The 19,562-nt window shown below is 40.6% G+C and overlaps 1 protein-coding gene across 1 annotated transcript in view; it reads left to right on the forward strand.

Moving 5' to 3' along the window:
- Window positions 1-458: 458 nt before the first annotated feature.
- Window positions 459-19,562, forward strand: part of LOC145398422 (kinesin heavy chain-like) — a 52,115-nt gene continuing 33,011 nt past the window's right edge. The window contains exons 1-6 of the mRNA XM_080271304.1: window positions 459-883; window positions 6,057-6,144; window positions 7,512-7,739; window positions 8,327-8,470; window positions 16,145-16,269; window positions 17,335-17,588. Coding sequence (XP_080127430.1) covers window positions 734-883; window positions 6,057-6,144; window positions 7,512-7,739; window positions 8,327-8,470; window positions 16,145-16,269; window positions 17,335-17,588 — 989 coding nt within the window. The 5' untranslated portion in view covers window positions 459-733. The remainder of the gene's footprint in view (window positions 884-6,056; window positions 6,145-7,511; window positions 7,740-8,326; window positions 8,471-16,144; window positions 16,270-17,334; window positions 17,589-19,562) is intronic.

Below are 19,562 nucleotides of genomic sequence, written 5' to 3' on the forward strand. Positions count from 1 at the left end.
GAAGTACAACGGCAATAACCAAATGAATGTTGGGTCCGTCCATTTAAATAGAAATTTCAACAGCAGAAAAATACGCATTTATTACATTGTGCATTATATAAAGACGCGTCTGTTTCTCTATAGATTCTGTTTTTTGATAAGTTTATGGGATTTAAAACAGACGCAAGCGATAATTTAATGTTATGATGTAATAGTTGAAGGTGTGTGGGTGTAAGTTAGAGCATAAGATTTTGAGTTAAAGGGCGCAGCGGTGTGATTCAACTTCCTGTGTCTCTCTGTATATTTTGATTTTGGTAACTGGGTAGGATTTATATTAGATACGATAAAAAGATACGTGAAATGAGATAATAATTGTAAATATGTGAGTTAAAGAGCGCGGCGGTGTGACTCAACTTCCTGTGTTTCCTCCCATGATGCACCACAAGAGAAAATGGCCGTATGAGGATTGTCTACTCGAAGGCTGGGCGTTGCTACTCTTTTCCACGTCTCTTATATTGTGCCTGTACAGAGAAAACTTCAGGGGATCGAGCCGTTTGATAGTGTAATACCTCGGCCATTAATATTAAGTGGAAGTGAGCGCAGTGGGAGATAAAATAAGAGATAAAGTAGGAGGATCCACCCAAAACACAGCTGACTGCAGTGGCGTCAATACCACACCTTCCTCAATGATGTACCAAAATATACGCTTACGTTGCTGATACAGTGCTGAAAATAGCGGCAAAAAGACGGCAGCATGTCGGGCGAGGTTACAGATAAAGGTAATGAGGACTCTATCAAAGTGGTGGCAAGATTCCGGCCCTTAAATGACTCTGAGGAACGGGCTGGGTCTAAGTTCATCGTCTCATTCCCACAGAACAAGGATGACCAGCTAGTTAGCATAGGGGTAAGATATATAGCCACGGTATTTATTTGTTCATTATATTGCCTGCCGATAATTAATTATGCTTGGGGAATTCCCTAAGTTGGGATAATTCCTTGTATGCTCGCCCATTTTTACTTTCATTGGCCTTGTACCTCCATTGCCTGGCCACATAGTTTACTATATTTTTTGCACGCCTTTTACTACGTATACTAAATATATGATTCAAAGTTTGGAGTATCCCAGAGGTTGGGAAAAGTACTTGTCTTTGTAGCCTATACTGCCCCATTTTTTTCTCATGTGCATCCTGGCCATTTAGTTTGCCCTTTATAAGGTACTATATGCCACTTTTAAATAACAATATGCTTAACTAGTGATTAAAAGCTAGGAAAGTTCATAAGTTAGGTAATTCCCTTGTTGTGGTAGCGTATGAGTGATTTTGGCCATTTTTTTACCATCTTGACTAGCACCATTGTCTAGCCATTTAATTTACCTTGTATACTGCATGCCATTTATTTACCATGTTAGAAATTGGGGTTGGGAAAACACTTTTTCCTGATATGGGATTTCATTTTTACTTTCTCATGTGCAACCTGGCCATCATATTTATGGTACCATTTGTACTGCATGCTGTTGATTCATTCATTCATTCATTGCCAGATGCCATGTATCCCAAACGGTGTGGCCAAGGGCTTAGAGTTAATTGTTTTACAGGGAGGGGCACTAATCCTCCACCAACCCCACTTGACATGTAGGGATGATGCTGTTGATGAATAATAATAAAAAAAACTAATGATGGAAAATATAGGAAATTCCTGAGCCTGCAAAAATTCCTAGTTGAGGTGGAGAATTAATGTAGCCTAATGTTTGTACTGTACATGTTTCATTCTTCTTTGGCTTTGTAACGTGTATGAGAATGTTTATTTATTTATTTTTTTATTCCTCAATCTCATGACACATTGTTTTATTCTAGCCATCCTCAAATGATTTTCCACAGCTTAAGGAGAGATGTCAGGTTGTGAAAGTGTTAAAAAAGACATGTTCCAAGGAGACCACAGCAAATTAATTTAAAAGCTTAACAAGATTGCCTGGAAGTAACAAGAATACGATAAAACAAAGACTGCATCAAGTGGAAGGGGTTAGGATGGGGTTATTTATGAAAGTATGTGTGGTGGTGAATTCAGTGTGTGATTAATATTCGCATCAGGGTCTCTGCTTCATCTGTATTCTGTATTAGAATCATTCCATATTAGGTCCACTGTAGAACCAGACCTCTTGTGAGAGTGTGATAGTTACAATTAACCCATTCTTTTGCACGTGAAATACAAATGTGAAAGGGATGCTTGTAAGAAAAATAAGGGATGTGAGAGTGAAGTTGTACATTGTTTTGTGTCCTTGTATGCAGATGTCATAGTTAGAACTGATAGGTTGCAAACATATGACAGAAAAATACCACCAAACTAGAGAGAAATGTACCGGTAAGCCCTGAAGCCCCTCCTTTCCAGCATGACCAGACACCTGAGGTTTTACAAACCATCACTTGGGCACAACATCTGAAATTGAAATATGCTTGGAATATAGTACTGTACATCTATTTATGGTACCATTTCTACTGCATGCTGTTGATTCATTCATTCATTCATTGCCAGACGCTATGTATCCCAAACGGTGTGGCCAAGGGCTTAGAGTTAATTGTGTCAAGTGGGGTTGGTGGAGGATTAGTGCCCCTCCCTGTAAAACAATTACCGGTAACTCTAAGCCCTTGGCCACCCCGTTTGGGATAGATGGCGTCTGGCAATGAATGGATGATGAACATCTACTGTACTTCATTCAGGACTGATGAAATGGTACAAGTGTGGAAAGTAATAATTACATGTTGGTGGGTCTGTTAGTAACACTTGGAAATATGAAGAGGTGAAGCAATTAACCCTTCTCTCCACTGATGCATTTTTCTTTTTTTTTTTAAATGGTATGCTTGCATTCTCCAAGATTTTTATTTTGCTGTGGAGAAACATTTTGATCTGTATGGGTTCAATATAGGCATCATTAATCCCTTCACTAGTACTAGAGGTTGTTCCTTAGTTGAATTGTCTGATACTGTAGTAGCAAGAATAGACCAATTCTGTAGTAGCAAGAATAGACTAAAAATATGTTACTGAATTGAAGATGTTTAGCCTTCAAACACTTCTTTACCACCGCACTACTGATACCATCTATCTATCTGTTGCTCCACCTCACTCACATACACTCTCCTCATCAGTCTTTCGCACTCCATCCTCTCCACATGGCCAACCCACCTCAGTGTTTCTCTTAACGCTTCCTATCGCATTGACAGCCACACCACAATGTTCCTTCACTTCCTCATTTATCAGTCTGTCTCTCCATGTGACTCCACATGCTCCTTTCAGATAACTCATTTCCACTGTTCTCATTCTTGACTTGTGCCCCTCCAACAAGATCTGAGCTTCTCTCCCATCCGTTAGAGTTGATATCGCAGTATTGTCATGCAGTAACTTTTTCACTTCCATGCTCACTTCCCTGTTTCTTAAAACTACTTTCAAAGAACCAGCAAGCTTCCTTCCTTGTTATACCCTTTCAAGCACTTCACCCTCTAAACATCCATCCTCACTCATCACACTACCCAAGTAGCATAATAAATGCACTCACATTTTCCATTTCCTCCCCATCTAACCTCACTGTACATTCAGTGACTTCATTTTTCTCGAAGACCATAACTTTACGTTTCCCTACAGTCACCCTTTGATTCCGTTTCTTACACACTCTTCAAAACTCATTCACCAAGCCTTGCAGCTCCCCTTCGTCTTCACTCGTCTTCACTTAATATTGAAGTGAAGACAAGCTATATGATAGGTTATAATCTTCAAGTACACTGTACTTGAATTAGTAATGTGTAATATTGTAAAATTCTGTACATACATATTGCAGACAAGAAGGTGGACAGTGATTAAAACAAGTAAGTTAGAGTGACAGCCTTCCATAAGGTCAGGCCCCAGGAATGAAGGCTTTCAGCTATGTAATGCCACTAAAAGGAAGAGGCTGGTCATTTACCTATTAGTGTATTGGACTACAGCAGCTTAGCCTAGAGACACTTCCTCACAGGGGGGGTTAAAATGGGATTGGCTGATACCACTTATAAAAGAGATGAAAAGCGAATGTGTAAGGGTGATATACCAGTAAATCAAAGAATGGTAGATTGCTGAAGAAGGAATTAGAGCACTGTATTCACATCTTCAGTTTATAGGCCAGATGCTTGTGTCTTATCATCTTTTTCAGCTACAGTTAAAGTTAAGCTAACATCTTTGTTCTGAGATGTTATCAGTTGTACTGGTATATTATCCAGCACTCATACCCCACATGTTATATTGTGATGCAGTACTGTAGTGATTAAATAAAGTTCCTGTGAACATAAGGTAATGCATAAAATGGCCTGGGAGGAAGGTAGAGTCCCGGAGGATTGGAAGTCAGGTATAATTATTCCCTTGTACAAAGGAAAAGGGGAAAAAGAAGTGTGTGGTAATCATAGGGGCATTTGTCTTCTTAGTATAGTAGGAAAAGTGTATGGTAGGATACTTATTGACAGAGTTAGAGAAAGAACTGAGGAATTAGTTGGAGAAGAACAGGGAGGCTTTAGGAAGGGAAGAGGTTGTGTAGATCAGATATTCATTCTTAGATCTTTAGTGGAAAAGTTTCTAGAGAAGGGAAAGAAGTTGTATGCGGCTTTCATGGATTTGGAGAAAGCATATGACAGGGTGGATAGACAAGGATTGTGGAAAGTGTTAAGAATATATGGAGTAGATGGGAAGTTGTTGAATGCTGTGAAGAGTATGTACGATGGTGCGAAGGCTGCAGTGCGTGTGGATGGTGAACTAAGTGAATTTTTCTCTTTGAAAGTTGGTTTGAAACAGGGATGTGTCATGTCTCCATGGTCGTTCAATCTGTACATGGATGGGGTAATAAAAGAGGTACAAGGTAGGGTTGTGGATGTTGGAGTGGCCCTGGTGAGAGAGGATAGTGTTTGGAAACTTCCTGTACTGTTGTTAGCAGATGATACTGTGTTGTTGAGTGAAGACGAAGGGGAGCTGCAAGGCTTGGTGGATGAGTTTGGGAGAGTGTGTAAGAAATGGAATCTAAAGGTGAATGTAGGGAAGAGTAAAGTGATGGTCTTTGAGAGAAGTGAAGTCAGTGAATGTACAGGGAGGTTGGATGGTGAGGAATTGGAAAATGTGAGTACGTTTAAGTACTTGGGTAGCGTGATGAGTAAGGATGGAGGTTTGGAGGGTGAAGTGCTTGACAGGGTACAGCAGGGGAGAAAGGTTGCTGGTTCTTTGAAAGCAGTGATAAGAAACAGGGAAGTGAGCATGGAAGTGAAAAAGTTACTACATGACAGTATTGTGATGTATTGTGATACCAACTCTAACGTACATCATTTTCTGGTAACGCTCCTCACAGTGGGCATGTAACGTGTGATGGACCATATGGCTTACCAGGGTTTGTTTCAAAGTATCCCAATGTTACACTGTTAAGGCCTTGGGGTGCCTGTTTATGATATAAAGTTATGTTGTATTCTCCAGTTTGTTAGCTGTGTATGGGAAAAATGGGGAAAAAATGTGAGACATGTTATTCCTGAAATACTTCCATTTAAAGGTCATGCTACATTCTGACCACAACATATATGTAAAAACTGTAGTGTCAATGACAACTCAAGTAGACGCATTTTCAATAAAACATGATTTCAGCATTCCAAACAATAACATAGTCTGGTCAATGATGTTATGAAAATTGCTAAATTCAGCACTGATTTTTCTTCGATGACATAATATGATAATTTTTTATGCAGCTCCCTAAGTTGTCAGTTTAGGCTCTTTTTCTTTTCAGATTCATAAAATTTAATGATTAAGCTTTAAAATGATGTATAATTTATATATTTTTAAGCAGTTCTGATTTTGACACAAAAGGTTGACATCTTCATGGAATGACTCTATACAGTAGTTAGGTGTTCAGGTATAATACGGTATATTTATTGAAAGAAAGGCAGCCAGGTGATGGGAGATGACAGGGTGACATGAAGGCAGTTTGTTTGTAACCATCTACTCAGGTATTAAGGCATCAAGCTATGCATGCTGTACTTAGATTTAGTATTCTAATTATCTGATAACCAATTTCCTTTTGTCACCAGGGTAAAGTGTATCAGTTTGATAACATCTTAAAACCCAATGTTACTCAAGAGAAAGTCTACAATACAGCAGCCAAAGATATTGTTAAAGGTAAGCTGTGTTATCTGTTGTAGTAGACTATTTGTAAGTTGTTATGTTTTTAAAAATAATACAGTACAATATGTGTTACCATATGTCTGTGAGGTATATTCAGGACTTCATGGGCATTGCTCTGAGTGCGTGTGTGTGAGAGTACTGGTGTATGATGATGATGATGATGATGATGATTGGATGTGAACATAATTCTATATACCATGCATTAGTGTTACCTGTGCCAACGAAATTGGAGGAGGTTATATATTCACCTGTGTTTGTTTGTCTGTCTGTCCAGACGATATCTCCAAAAGTTCTTAATGAATTTCTATGAAATTTTGTGGGAGAGTGGGCCATGGGCCAAGGAAGAAGTGATTAATTTTGGGGCGGATCCAGATCCAGAGTATCCCGCACCATATCTCCAAAAGTTCTCAATGAATTTCAATGAAATTTTGTGGAAGGGTGGGCCTTGGGCCATGAAAGAACTAATTAAATTTTGGGTCGGATCCAGATCCAGATCCGGATCCTTTTTAATGGCAGTGGTATTGGCGAAAGAATGCACTCTCTGAGTGCTTTCTAGTTATTGTTGTGACTCCTGGTTGATCTGGATATAAATCCATCTTTGTACTGTACTAACCCACGTGCCAGCTTTCATTCTATGAGGGGCGTTCGAAAAGTTTTAGCAACAGGATAATAAAAGCAAAATTAATAGAGATACACATTTATTGAAGTTCACACTCCTTCAACATACTCTCCTCTAAGGTTTACACACTTCTGGAGCCGTGTCATCCACTTAACAAAGGACTGCCAGTACTCAGAAACAGGTATACTCTTCAGTTCTGAATTTATCCTCCTGGCAAGGTCCTGTTCCCTTCGTAGAAGATCTCAGCAAGTTTTTTTTGACAATTTAGGGAATAGCCAAAAGTCACACGGTGCCAGGTCAGGACAGCACCGTGTGACTTTTGGCTATTCCCTAAATTGTCAAAAAAACTTGCTGGGATCCTCTTCGAAGGGAACAGGACCTTGCCAGGAGGATAAATTCAGAACTGAAGAGTTTACCTGTTTCTGAGTACTGGCAGTGCTTTGTTAAGTGGATGACACGGCTCCAGAAGTGTGTATACCTTAGAGGAGAGTATGCTGAAGGAGTGTGAACTTCAATATATGTGTATCTCTATTAATTTTGCTTTTATTACCCTGTTGCCAAAACTTTTTGAATGCCCCTCGTAGATGTTGTAATTGATTACATTGGTGCCATTATTGTGTATGGGCAGAAGTCTTCTGGTAAGATTAATTTTATGGAGGGTGTCTAACTGTAATTATATAGATAGATAGACAGATAGATATGTAGATAGTTTATAACCAAGTTTCCCCACCTCTACTTTCAGATGTTCTCAATGGATACAATGGCACCATCTTTGCATATGGTCAGACGTCCTCGGGCAAAACTCACACTATGGAGGGCGTCATTGGGGACCCCACATTGCAGGGTATTATTCCCCGCATCATCCAGGATATATTCAACCACATCTACAACATGGAGGAAAATCTGGAGTTCCACATTAAGGTTTCATACTTCGAGATCTACATGGACAAGATTCGGGACCTCCTTGATGGTGAGGTTTGTTGTGTGTATGCATCCATACGAACGTGTGTGTGCGTGTGATCATGTACACATGTATTTATAATTACAAGAACAAGCCTAGTTCATTTAACCCTATTCCCAAATTCATAATGTAGTTATGATAACTTTAAAGCTGTAATCTGGAGATGCACAGACAACCTCAGATGGTAAATTGTACCATTCTAACACTGAATAGTTTGGAAATGCTATTCCTCCAGCATTTGATTCATAACTTTTCATATTTAGTCTTTTTTCATTGCTTCTTGTTCTCATTTTCATGTCTCAACAGAAAGTTAATCCATATTAATTCCATCCCTTTTAGATATCTACTTATAAGTCAGAATCATATTTATTCTCTTTTTTTCTTCACCTCACATGATGGTTAATCTATCTCCTAAGAGTGTCTTAATGTTCCAGCTTTATTAACATTGTTACAGTACTGGTATGTGTTTTCAAATATGGTAATCAAATTCCTTCAGTGTACTAATTCCTTTGCATTGGCATATTGTAGATGTTATAATTTTCTTTTTTAGGCATTTATTTAGAATGAGATGATGATGATGTCTTCCATCCCCCCAGTATCAAAGGTGAACCTGGCTGTACACGAGGACAAGAATCGTGTACCATTTGTGAAAGGCGCCACGGAGCGTTTTGTATCATCCCCAGAGGAGGTGTTTGAGGTTATTGAGATGGGCAAGAGCAACAGACATGTGGCTGTTACAAGTAAGTAGCCTGGTGTTATATATATTGATGTTATACATATATTGGTAGTGGAGAGTGACACCACTTGGTGGGAATGATTTAACTGGTATAAAAATGTCCACCTGTCTCCCTTTTTCCCCCTCGGAGGGTACTGGTGAACTGCAGGAAAAGAACATCTCAGCCATCAGTCTGCTGGGTTCTCATCCACTTGAAATTATGGCCACAACAATAACAGTGACATGAAGTTGCAGACCCTGGGAAAGATGCTTGTTGAAAAGAAAGAAAGTATAAAAAAATGCAGTAACAGAGAGAGAGAGAGAGAGAGAGAGAGAGAGAGCACAAAACTGGTTCAGACTCAGACACTTGACATACTGTGCAGTGAGTCTCTGAAGGGATTGGAGGCATAGCAAAGATTAAGGTCTGGGGTATCAGACGGTGAATAGAGCGATGAGATTGGTAGGTTTACTAGTTAGAAATTGGTTATAGCAGCGTGTATTACTGTTTGGTGTTACATGAATAGTTGCAAATTATTTTTATGAACAGTCAGGAATGTCACTCCACATTCAGATCACTTATGAAACTCTTCCTAATATTCTGAAAAGTTTGTTGAGCCCTGATCACATCACTGGGGTTTGAAAGTCATTGCTTACTGTCTCACAGTGTATGGAAGGAAGGTGGTTTGCTGTTTGTGTTCACAGCAGTATATGATCATTTTACAGGTTGAGCAAAAACTACAGAGATAGCCCGATTATCCAGGCTGTATGGCGTGAAGGGGTGCGCAAATAGTCTGAAATCACAATTAATCCGGCGGAAACAAAACCCAAGTACTGTTACAGTGATTTATTTATGGTGAATGTAGCTACACTTTAAGGAATAGAAAGACTTTACCAATTCACTTCATATTCCTCCAGCTTGTTTCTGTATTTTTCTGATTATTTTCAGTTTGGTAAATTTTTCTTTCTGAAAAATTTTCCCTGTTATTATTGTCATGTTCCTTAAGCCGTACCTACGATTGTTTCCAGCGCAATGGAAGAAACTCAGCGTGTGCAAAGGTGGATTTAATTTCCCAAATTCCCAACTGGAGTTTAGGTTAGGTTAAATTATTAGGTACATTTAAGCTAGGCTAGGCCAGGTTTAGTTAAAACACTTCGGTTAGAACAGTCCCTTCCGCCATTACGTTAACGAACCAAACGAGTTGTCACAGCAGAACAGCTATAAACAAAGAGGAAACAGATTTAACAAGAAACGTTTATTTACCAACCCAGAAATAATCAGAAAAATATAACAGACTATCAGGAAGAGCTGATTTGGTAAGGTGCTTTTTCTGCTTGAAGTAAAGCATATGTTTAGCCCCCTCAATGACCCTGAGTTCAGAAATTTGCATTCTCTCGTGACTGGCCTCGGGACCATTTTTTCAAAGTTCTAAAATCAATTTCTTTTTCTTACAGATGTGAAAAGACACGTCTGATGCACCTGGCTCCCCCCAATCCATCCTGTGATTTGCTATGATTCGTGAAAGAATTAATTGAATTACGGCGCATGTAACATTAACACGAAAACATCTGGGATGAAATGACTGCCTGACTGCTTGGGATGGTAGAGTAGGGTCGTGTAAATATACTAGTGACCATCATTCTCTTCCAATAATTTTTCGCAGTTTTTTTTAGAGCTCGCCCTAACTCAACGTCACTGATGCCGGTGCAGTAAAGCGTTGTTCAGGAATGAGCAGTAAATGTTCACTTAACTCTAATGAGCAGAAATAACTATGCTCGGTCAGTTCGAAATGTGTTGGGAAGCGCAATATTGAATAAAGAATGTGGAACTGAATGCTAACTTACGAGAACACATGGGATGATAGAGTAATTTTTTTCAGATTACCAAGCATTTTGTCTCCTAAAATTGTGAAATCCTTAAATATTTGTCTAAGCATACAGCCTGAAGACCTTACCAATTCAATTCATATTCCTCTAGTTTTTCTGTATACAGTATTTCTATTTTGAGGGTGGTAAATTACCCTCTCACTGAAAGATTTCCCCCCATATTATCATCACATATCTTAAGCCATTTCTACGATTGTTTCTGGCTTAATGGAAAAAATTTACTCAAAATCAGGGCGTATGTTACATAAGCATGGAAACATATCGGCGAAAAAATCTGGAATGAAGTGACTACCTGACTGCTTGGGATGATAGAGTAGGGTCGTGTAAACATACCAGTAGCCTTCATACCTGTCCCATAATTGTTCACAGTTTTTTATAGCTTGCCCTAAGTCAGTGTCACTGACACCGGTACAGTAAAGTGTTGTTCTAGACCGGCAGCTATGAAGAGCTTAATGGAATACCTATTTGTTTGTATCAGTACTCTCTCTTTCAAACAAACACATAAGAACAAACAAAAGAATGAGTAGTAAATGTACATTTAATTTTAAGGAGCAGAAATAACTATACTTACTCTGCCCAAAATGTGTTGGGAAACGCGATATCGAATGAAGAAAGTTGAACTGAATGCTAACTTATGAGAACACGTGGGATGAAATAGTAATTTTTTTCTGTTAAGCAAACATTTTTGTTTCATTTCGTCCCCTAAAATTATGAAACCCATAAATTTTCCTCTAAGCCTACAACCTAAACACTTTACCAAGTCAATTCATATTCCTCTAGTTAGTTTATGATGTGTGTTGGGCATTGGTGGATTTAGAGAAAGCATATGATAGAATTGATAGGGAGGCTTTGTGGACTGTTTTAAGATTGTATGGACTTGATGGTAGGTTGCTAAAGGGAGTGAAAAGTTTTTAGTTCAGTAGTAGAGCATGTGTAATGTGGGAAATACTGTGAGTGATTGGTTTTCCGTGAGAGTGGAGCTGCAGCAGGGATGTGTGATGTCACTTTGGTTGTTCAGTGTTAATATGAATGGTGTTTTAAGGGAGGTGAATGCAAGAGTGTTAAGTGGAGATTTGAGTCTGGTGAATGCTTATGGTAGAAAGTGGAATCTGAATCAGCTGCTGTTTGCGGATGATACTGCACTGGTGGCTGATCCAGAGGAGAGATTGAGACAGTTGTTAGAGGAGTGTGGAAGGGTGTGTGAAAAGAGGATGTTGAGAGTAAATGAAAATAAGAGGAAAGTGATGATGTGTACGAGGTTGGTAGTTGGTAGGGGGATGAACATAGTTTTGAATGGTGAGTTGCTTGAGGAGGTAGTTTTAAGTATTTAGGGTCACATGTTGCTGTGGATGGAAGAATAGATGCAAAAGTGAAGTTTAGAATGAATGAAGTAGGAAAGGTGCTGGGAGGAATGAAAAAAGTATTTAGATTTCATTCACTTAAATTGGATGTAAGGAGAAGGCTGTATGAGGGTGTTGTGGTACTGACTGCATTATATGGGGCTGAAACGTTAAATATGGGTGTAGCAAAGAGGAAAAATTTGAATTTAATGGAGATGAGATGTCTGAGGAGTATGTGTGGAGTGACGCGTATGGATAGAGAGACAAATGAAGTGCCAAGGAGAACTGGAGTTGTGCGGGAGATGGCTGATCAAGTTTAGCAGAGGTTGTTGCGATGGTTTGGGCATATGGAGAGAATGAATAATGGGTGATTGGTGAAAAAGATAACTGGATCGGATGTGAGAGTTGTAAGGCTGAGAGGAAGACCACGAATTGGATGGATGGACAGTGTGAAGAGAGTGTTGGATGCGAGAGGGATGTCTGTTGAGCAAGGAAGAGTGACTGCCTGTGATAGGAATGATTGGAGAAAAATTGTGAATGGATAAATGATGATGCAGCCCTTAGGGGATATTCTCCCGCATTTGGTCTGATCAGCTGATCAGATTAGGTGCGGGTAATGGGATGGGTCCATAATGACGTGGCAGGATAAACCAGCGCTGCTGTTGGGCCCTGCTGCGGATGTTGCTGATTGCACTGCGCAGTTGACCCTCATGCGGTGTGGTGCAGTGAGGATCTGTTCCTTCTCCCATTGGGGCTAAGATGCAAATGAATGTGTGTGTGTGTGGATGAGTGAGTTGGGAGTGTGTCATCCTGTCCCGGCTACCTCCCTTTCTTTAAAGGAAGCAGTCTAGGTATATAGATAGATAGATAGATAGTTTTCTGTATTTTTCAGACAGTTTTGAGGGTGGTGATTTACCTTTTTTATTTTGAAAGATTGTCCCCCACATTATCATCACGTTCCTTTAGCCGTACCTGCGATTGTGTCAGGCATAATGGAAGAAGCTTACTGAATGTACTCAAAGGTGGATTTTGTTTCCCAGTTTCCCAAATGGAGCCCAGGTTAGGTTGGGTTAAGTTTAATTATCAGGTAGTTAAGCTAGGTTAGGTTAGGTTACCATTCACCTCACCAAACTACACTCCACCATCCTTGTGATCGAGTTGTGAGCAGGTGCGGGTAGGGGGTAGATTCACACTCGTTTACCCGTAGCTTGCTCGCGATCAGCTGGATGTTTGTTGTTTAAACTGGAGCAATCATACAGATATTTTTATGTATTACTGTACCACTGAACCCTTTGATCATGGTCCAGATATACCAAAACCTAGATAATCCGAATCTGGAATATTGAACTCTCACTGTATAGTCAGATGCACAGTAAATATGATCTGTGTATAGTTGAGATGAATGCTGGATTGTCTATCTATCTATTGCCAGACGCCTCAATCCTGTTTGGGGTGGCCACAAACAAATCGCCTCCACGTTGCCCTGTCCCCCGCCATTTCACTCCCCTGCTCCCAGCTCACACACCCCCTCTCTCATATACCTCTCCACCCCATCCCTCCATCTCATCCTCGGCCTCTCCCTCCCTCCCCCCCCCTCCACCTCACTCACATACACTCTCTTCGTCAGTCTTTCACCCTCCATCCTCTCCACACGGCCAAACCACCTCAGTGTATTCCTCCTAACGCTTCCTATCACATCAACATCCACACCACAATGCTCCTTTATATCCTCATTTGTCTGTCTGTCTCTCCATGTGACTCCACAGGCTCCTCTTAAATAACTCATTTCCACTGCTTTCACTCTTGACTTGTGTCCTTCCAACAACATCCAAGCTTCACTTCCATACGTCAGAGTTGGTATCACAATACTGTCGTGTAGTAACTTTTTCACTTCCATGCTCACTTCCCTGTTTCTTATCACTGCTTTCAAGGAACCAGCAACCTTTCTCCCCTGCTGTACCTTTTCAAGCACTTCACCCTCCAAACCTCCATCCTTACTCATCACACTACCCAAGTACTTAAACGTACTCACATTTTGCAATTCCTCACCAGCCAACCTTGCTGTACATTCACTGACTTCACCTCTCTCAAAGACCATCACTTTACTCTTCCCTATATTCACCTTTAGGTTCCGTTTCTTACACACTCTCTCAAACTCATCCACCAAGCCTTGCAGCTCTCCTTCGTCTTCACTCAACAACACAGTATCATCTGCAAACAACAGTACAGGGAGTTTCCAAACACTACCCTCTCTCTCCAGGGACACTCCGACATCCACTACCCTACCTTGCACCTCTTTTATTAACCCATCCATGTACAGATTGAACAACCATGGACACATGACACATCCCTGTTTCAAACCAGCTTTTAAAGAGAAAAATTCACTTAGTTCACCATCCACACGCACTGCAGCCTAAGCACCAACATACATACTCTTCACAGCATTCAACAACTTCCCATCTGCTCCATATATTCTTATCACTTTCCACAATCCTTGTCTATCCACCCTGTCATATGCTTTCTCCAAATCCATGAAAGCCACATACAACTTCTTTCCCTTCTCTAGAAACTTTTCCATTAAAGATCTGAGAATGAATATCTGATCTACATAACCTCTTCCCTTCCTAAAGCCTCCCTGTTCTTCTCCAACTAATTCCTCTGTTCTTTCTCTAACTCTGTCAATAAGTATCCTACCATACACTTTTCCTATTATACTAAGAAGACAGATGCCCCTATGATTACCACACACTTCTTTTTCCCCTTTTCCTTTGTACAAGGGAATAATTATACCTGACATCCAATCCTCCGGGACTCTACCTTCCTCCCAGGCCAATCTGCACATCTTCCACATCCATTCTACTACTATCTCTCCCCCATGCTTCAGCATTTCACCACACACTCCATCAATTCCTGGGGCTTTCCCCAATTTAACTTTCTTCATTGGTTCCACAACTTCTATCCTACTGATTTCTTCCTGTCTTCTCACCTCCCTCCTTCTCCCAGCCATTCCCCAGCCACTTATACTCGCATTACTTGCATCCTCTATGTTCAACAATTCCTTAAAGTGTTCTCTCCCTCTGCTCACTTTTTCTCCCTTCTCCACTAGTAATCTACCATTTTTATCTTTCACTCCCCTGCTAAATTCACTTCCACCCTGTCTTACTCTCTTCACCTCTTTCCAGAACATTGTCTTACAGTCCCTCCACTTTACATTCAAATTCCTTCCAAATTCCTCATTCACTCTCTTCTTTCTCTCGCTAATCTTTTTACCTCGCTCTTTCTTTCTACATATAACTCTCTCTTCCACCTCTCAACTTCTTCCATGCCCCTATTTCTCATCCATTCATTGTATGCTTTCTTCTTTTGTGCCACAGCCTGTCTCACCTCTTCATTCCACCACACTGTTCCTTGCACCCCCCTCCGTCTTCTCTTCATACCACACCACATCACATGCTGCACATATTTCTTCTGTAAATATCCTACACACACCTTCCATGTCCCCCATCTGCTCTAATTCATATTTGCCCAATCGTTCCTCCACTTCTCTCTTATATTCTGCCTTTTTCTCATCCTCTTGTAACCTTTCCACTCTCCTTGCAAATACTCCTCCTTTCCGTCCTTCCCTTCTTCTATTTCTCCATCTTATTTGGATCTTGATTCTGGCCACCATCAAGTAGTGGTCAGAAAGTCCACTCCCCCAACCTCTATAAGCTCTTGCATCCATTACACATCTTCACATCCTTTCATCCACACACACATAATCAATCATTGCCTTCCTTTCATTCAGTTCACCACCCACCCTTCTTATCACTCGCCATGTATACCTGTGGATCATTTTATGCCTGAAGAGGGTATTGGCTATCACCAGCCCCCTCCCAGCACAAATGTCCACTAACACACTGCCATTCTCATCTATCTCAGCAGGCACACCCCACTCACCAACTATTCCATCCACCTTCACATTCCCTATTTTACCATTCATATCACTGATCAAAAACACTCTGTCATTCTTTCCAAACTTTTCCATGCACTGGATAGTGATGCATTATATTTGTATCAGGTTCATGAATTTATATTTTTGCTTTTATTTCTGTTTGTAATATAGATTTCCTCACCCTGTCCTACAGGCAAGAATCAGTATTGGGAAGATTATGATAGTGATGAAAATTAACAAGTAAACAAAATCAGAGTTCCACCTGAGATGCTGGCAGTGATAATGATCTTATTACATATCTTAGATGCACTTTTCTCAGCAGTGCCCAGCAGCCATAGAAAGAACAGTACTGTAGTTTATCTGGTTCCGGCACTTGGTTTAGCTCGTAACGTGAAGGGAATATCTGTACACTAGCCATCTTCAGTATTTGTTCTTAACAAGAAGCATGACATTATTTGATTTGGTTTGATGATACTGTTACATTTTACCAAGTAGATACCAGTGTATACTTGGAAGTAATCCATTATTATGCTTTCCTCAGATATGAATGAGCACAGTTCCAGAAGTCACAGTGTGTTTTTAATTCAAGTGAAACAAGAGAATATAGAATCACAGAAGAAACTTTTGGGCAAATTGTATCTGGTGGACTTGGCAGGCAGTGAAAAGGTGAGTTACTTGTTATATTTGAATGTAGTTACATCCTTGATTCAAAGTACAGTAGTCTAGTCTAGGGTGAAGCATGATTTAGATTTAGTTTGTCCATGTAAATTGTTGTTTTATCTAAGAGCAATAATTTGCTTAATTTTGGCACTGAGTCGAGAAATCAGTCACAAGTAGATAATCGGAGTACAATACTCTCACTAGTTTCCAGCAGCCATTGAAGGAATTAGCTTGTTATGGCACTTATTGTAGCTCCCAGTCCATAGAACACATCAACTTTACCATGGTCATCCTCAGTATGGAGATTCCATTGGAGGAAGCATGTGTCTGATTTGTTTGGGAATGAAGAATGGTTTTATTCTGTAAAGGCTAAATCACGGCCGTTTTTTGCCGGGATTTGCCCCAGGCAGAAATCGTGGCTGCTTTTTTATGCCGGGATGGAGAGACTGACATGTTGGTCTTTTTTTTTGCCGGAATTGGGAGATAAAGGCCAGGCCAATTGGAATGGAAGCACTGAACAAAGCAAAGCTCTTTGAACGAAGACGAATATGACATCTATTACTACTACTACTATGACTACTGCTACTGCTACTACTACCGCTACTACTACGACTACTACTACTCTCACTTTAACGTTCATTCCAGTTTGGGTGTATCTGGTATGAACATGAGTATAAATGTATGATTAAGTCTGAGATAAAGGTATGCACAAGGAATCCTTTACATTATTTTATGCCTAAGGAAATATATACATATGGCCCCTGAAGCACCAGAAGGCTGAGTGACTGTAAAGGTTGGTTCTCATGAGGAAAACTGCGGCCTTCAGGGCTGATCATGAAGCAGGCAAAGTGCAAGAGCAAGGGCTGCACACCTAGTATGGGTATGGTGGTCCATCTTTGTAAACACTGTTGCCGCATTCCTGCCTCTGCAGTCCCTGTACATATGAACACCTTTGCTGGAGAACTGCTGAAAATGGCATTCTTTTCCCCATAAATCGGCCAAAAAAAACGGCTGCAATTTAGCTTGTGTGAATTGATCTTAATGTGCTAAGACCAAGTTCCCCTTCCACAGGTGAGCAAAACAGGAGCAGAAGGTTCTGTGTTGGATGAGGCCAAGAATATCAACAAATCTCTCTCAGCACTGGGCAATGTGATATCTGCCCTTGCTGACAACACGAAGACCCACGTGCCGTACCGAGACTCAAAGCTAACCCGCATCCTACAGGAGTCACTCGGAGGCAATGCTCGTACCACCATTGTTATCTGCTGCTCACCCGCATCATTCAATGAGGCCGAGACAAAGTCCACGCTAGACTTTGGAAAGAGGTATGACAGGGGATTAGTGAAGGGATGATGTTTTATTGTCAGTGTAGGAAGCATTCTATGTTCTATTCTCAAGTTTCATCTTGCACATGACATTCTCATATTCTGTACTTATGCTCTTCTTGATTGTAAACTTGGTGGAGTATGGGCTAAAGTTTGCTGTCCTTTATAGTCCACCATCCTCCTTTGGTGGATATGGAAGGACTTCAGAGATTTTGTTTTTTTAAGAGGTGCATGTGGCTCTTTTTAGGACACTTCTGCATCTCCAGGAGCTTCATAAATAATTATTTATTCTTTCAGAACGAAGGCAACACGTGCAAGGCAACATTAGATTTTTTACTCAACTTTGAAAAGATCTGTACTGTTAAGTAGTTCGAACAATATCACCGTAATGTTTTGTTTAGATTTAGAAGTACTGTAGATTTCGTTTTATGAGACAGTTTTTTGTATTGCAGCTCCGAGAGTACTACATTTTTATGAAACGTTAAAATAAGTGGCTCTTCTTGCTTTAAAGGTTGCTGACCTCTGGCCCAGGACAATCTTCACTTATTCCATATCCATTCTACTGCTATTCTCCTCCATGCTTCAGCATTTCACCCCACACTCCATCAATTCCTGGGGCTTTTCCCATTTGGACTTTCTTCATTACATCCACTACTTCCATTCTACTGAGTCTTTCCTCTCTACTCACCTCCCTTCTCCTCCCAGCCATTCCCCAGCCACTTGTACATGCATTACTTTCTTCATATTCAGCAATTACTTAGAGTGTTCTCTTCATCTCCTGACTCTTTCTTCCTTGTCCACAACAATGTACCATTTTTTATCTTTCACTCCCTTACTTACTTCTTTATCACCCTGTCTAACTGTCTTTACCTCTTTCCAGAACATTTTCTTACATTCCCTCCACTTTACATTCAAATTCTTTCCAAATTCCTCATCCACTTTCTTCTTTCTCGTACAAATCTTTTCACCGCTTTCTTCCTCTCTGCATATAACTCTTTCTCCTGTCTCTCATCTTCTTCCACACCCCTGTTTCTCATCCACTTACTATATGCTTTATTCTTTTTTGTGCCACAGCCTGTCATACCTCTTCATTCTGCCATGCTGTTCCTTGCATTCTCTTTCATATTCTCTGTACCTCACACACCACCTCACATGCTGCATAGATTTCTTCTGTAAATATCTTGTACACACCTTCAATGTCCCCCGTCTGCTCCAGACCATCATCCACTCACTTGATGTAGTGCAGCCTACTTCTTCCTTAACTTTTATCATTCTTTTTCTGTGCCTGCCCTCCTCTCTTCCTATTTCCCCCATCTTTCCTGTCACTTCTTATTGCTTTTCTTTCCGTTACAGGTGGCTTTACATTGAGTGACAAGCCAAATGGTTTCCTGTAAGCCAAGAAGCCATTTACAATGCTGGGTGGTAACCATATAACCAAACCATACGTGCTCCCAACGTTTCAGCAAGTGGGTTGGTGGAGGGTTAGTGCCCCTCCTCGTAAAACAAATAACTCAGAGTCAAACAGCCACCCCTTATGGGATTATGGCTTCTGGCAATAGATAGATATATAGACTTATCCACTTCTCTCTTATATTCTGCCCCCCCCCCCCCCCTTTTCTTCTACCCTCCGTGTGTGGACTACTTTCTCCTGTTCCCCTTCTCCTCTGCCTCAGTTTCATTTGAACCTTGACTCTCTCCACCACCACCAAGTGGTGGTTCGAAAGTCCACTCCCCCAACCTCTACATGCTCATGGATCCATTACATACCTCATCCACACACACATAATCAGTCATTGCCTTCTATTCATTCAGTTCACCACTCTTCCTTCTCATCACTCACCATGTATACCTGTGAATCATTTTGTTTCTAAAGAGGATATTGGCTATCACCAACCCCCCTCCTACACAAATGTCCATTAGAGCACTGCCATTCTCATCCACTTCTGTAGGCTTGCCCCACTCATGAGCTACTCC

The sequence above is a fragment of the Coenobita brevimanus genome, chromosome 45 (genome assembly GCF_032717465.1).
Source record: "Coenobita brevimanus isolate Jiangsu-jjx chromosome 45, ASM3271746v2, whole genome shotgun sequence".
NCBI lineage: Eukaryota > Metazoa > Arthropoda > Malacostraca > Decapoda > Coenobitidae > Coenobita > Coenobita brevimanus.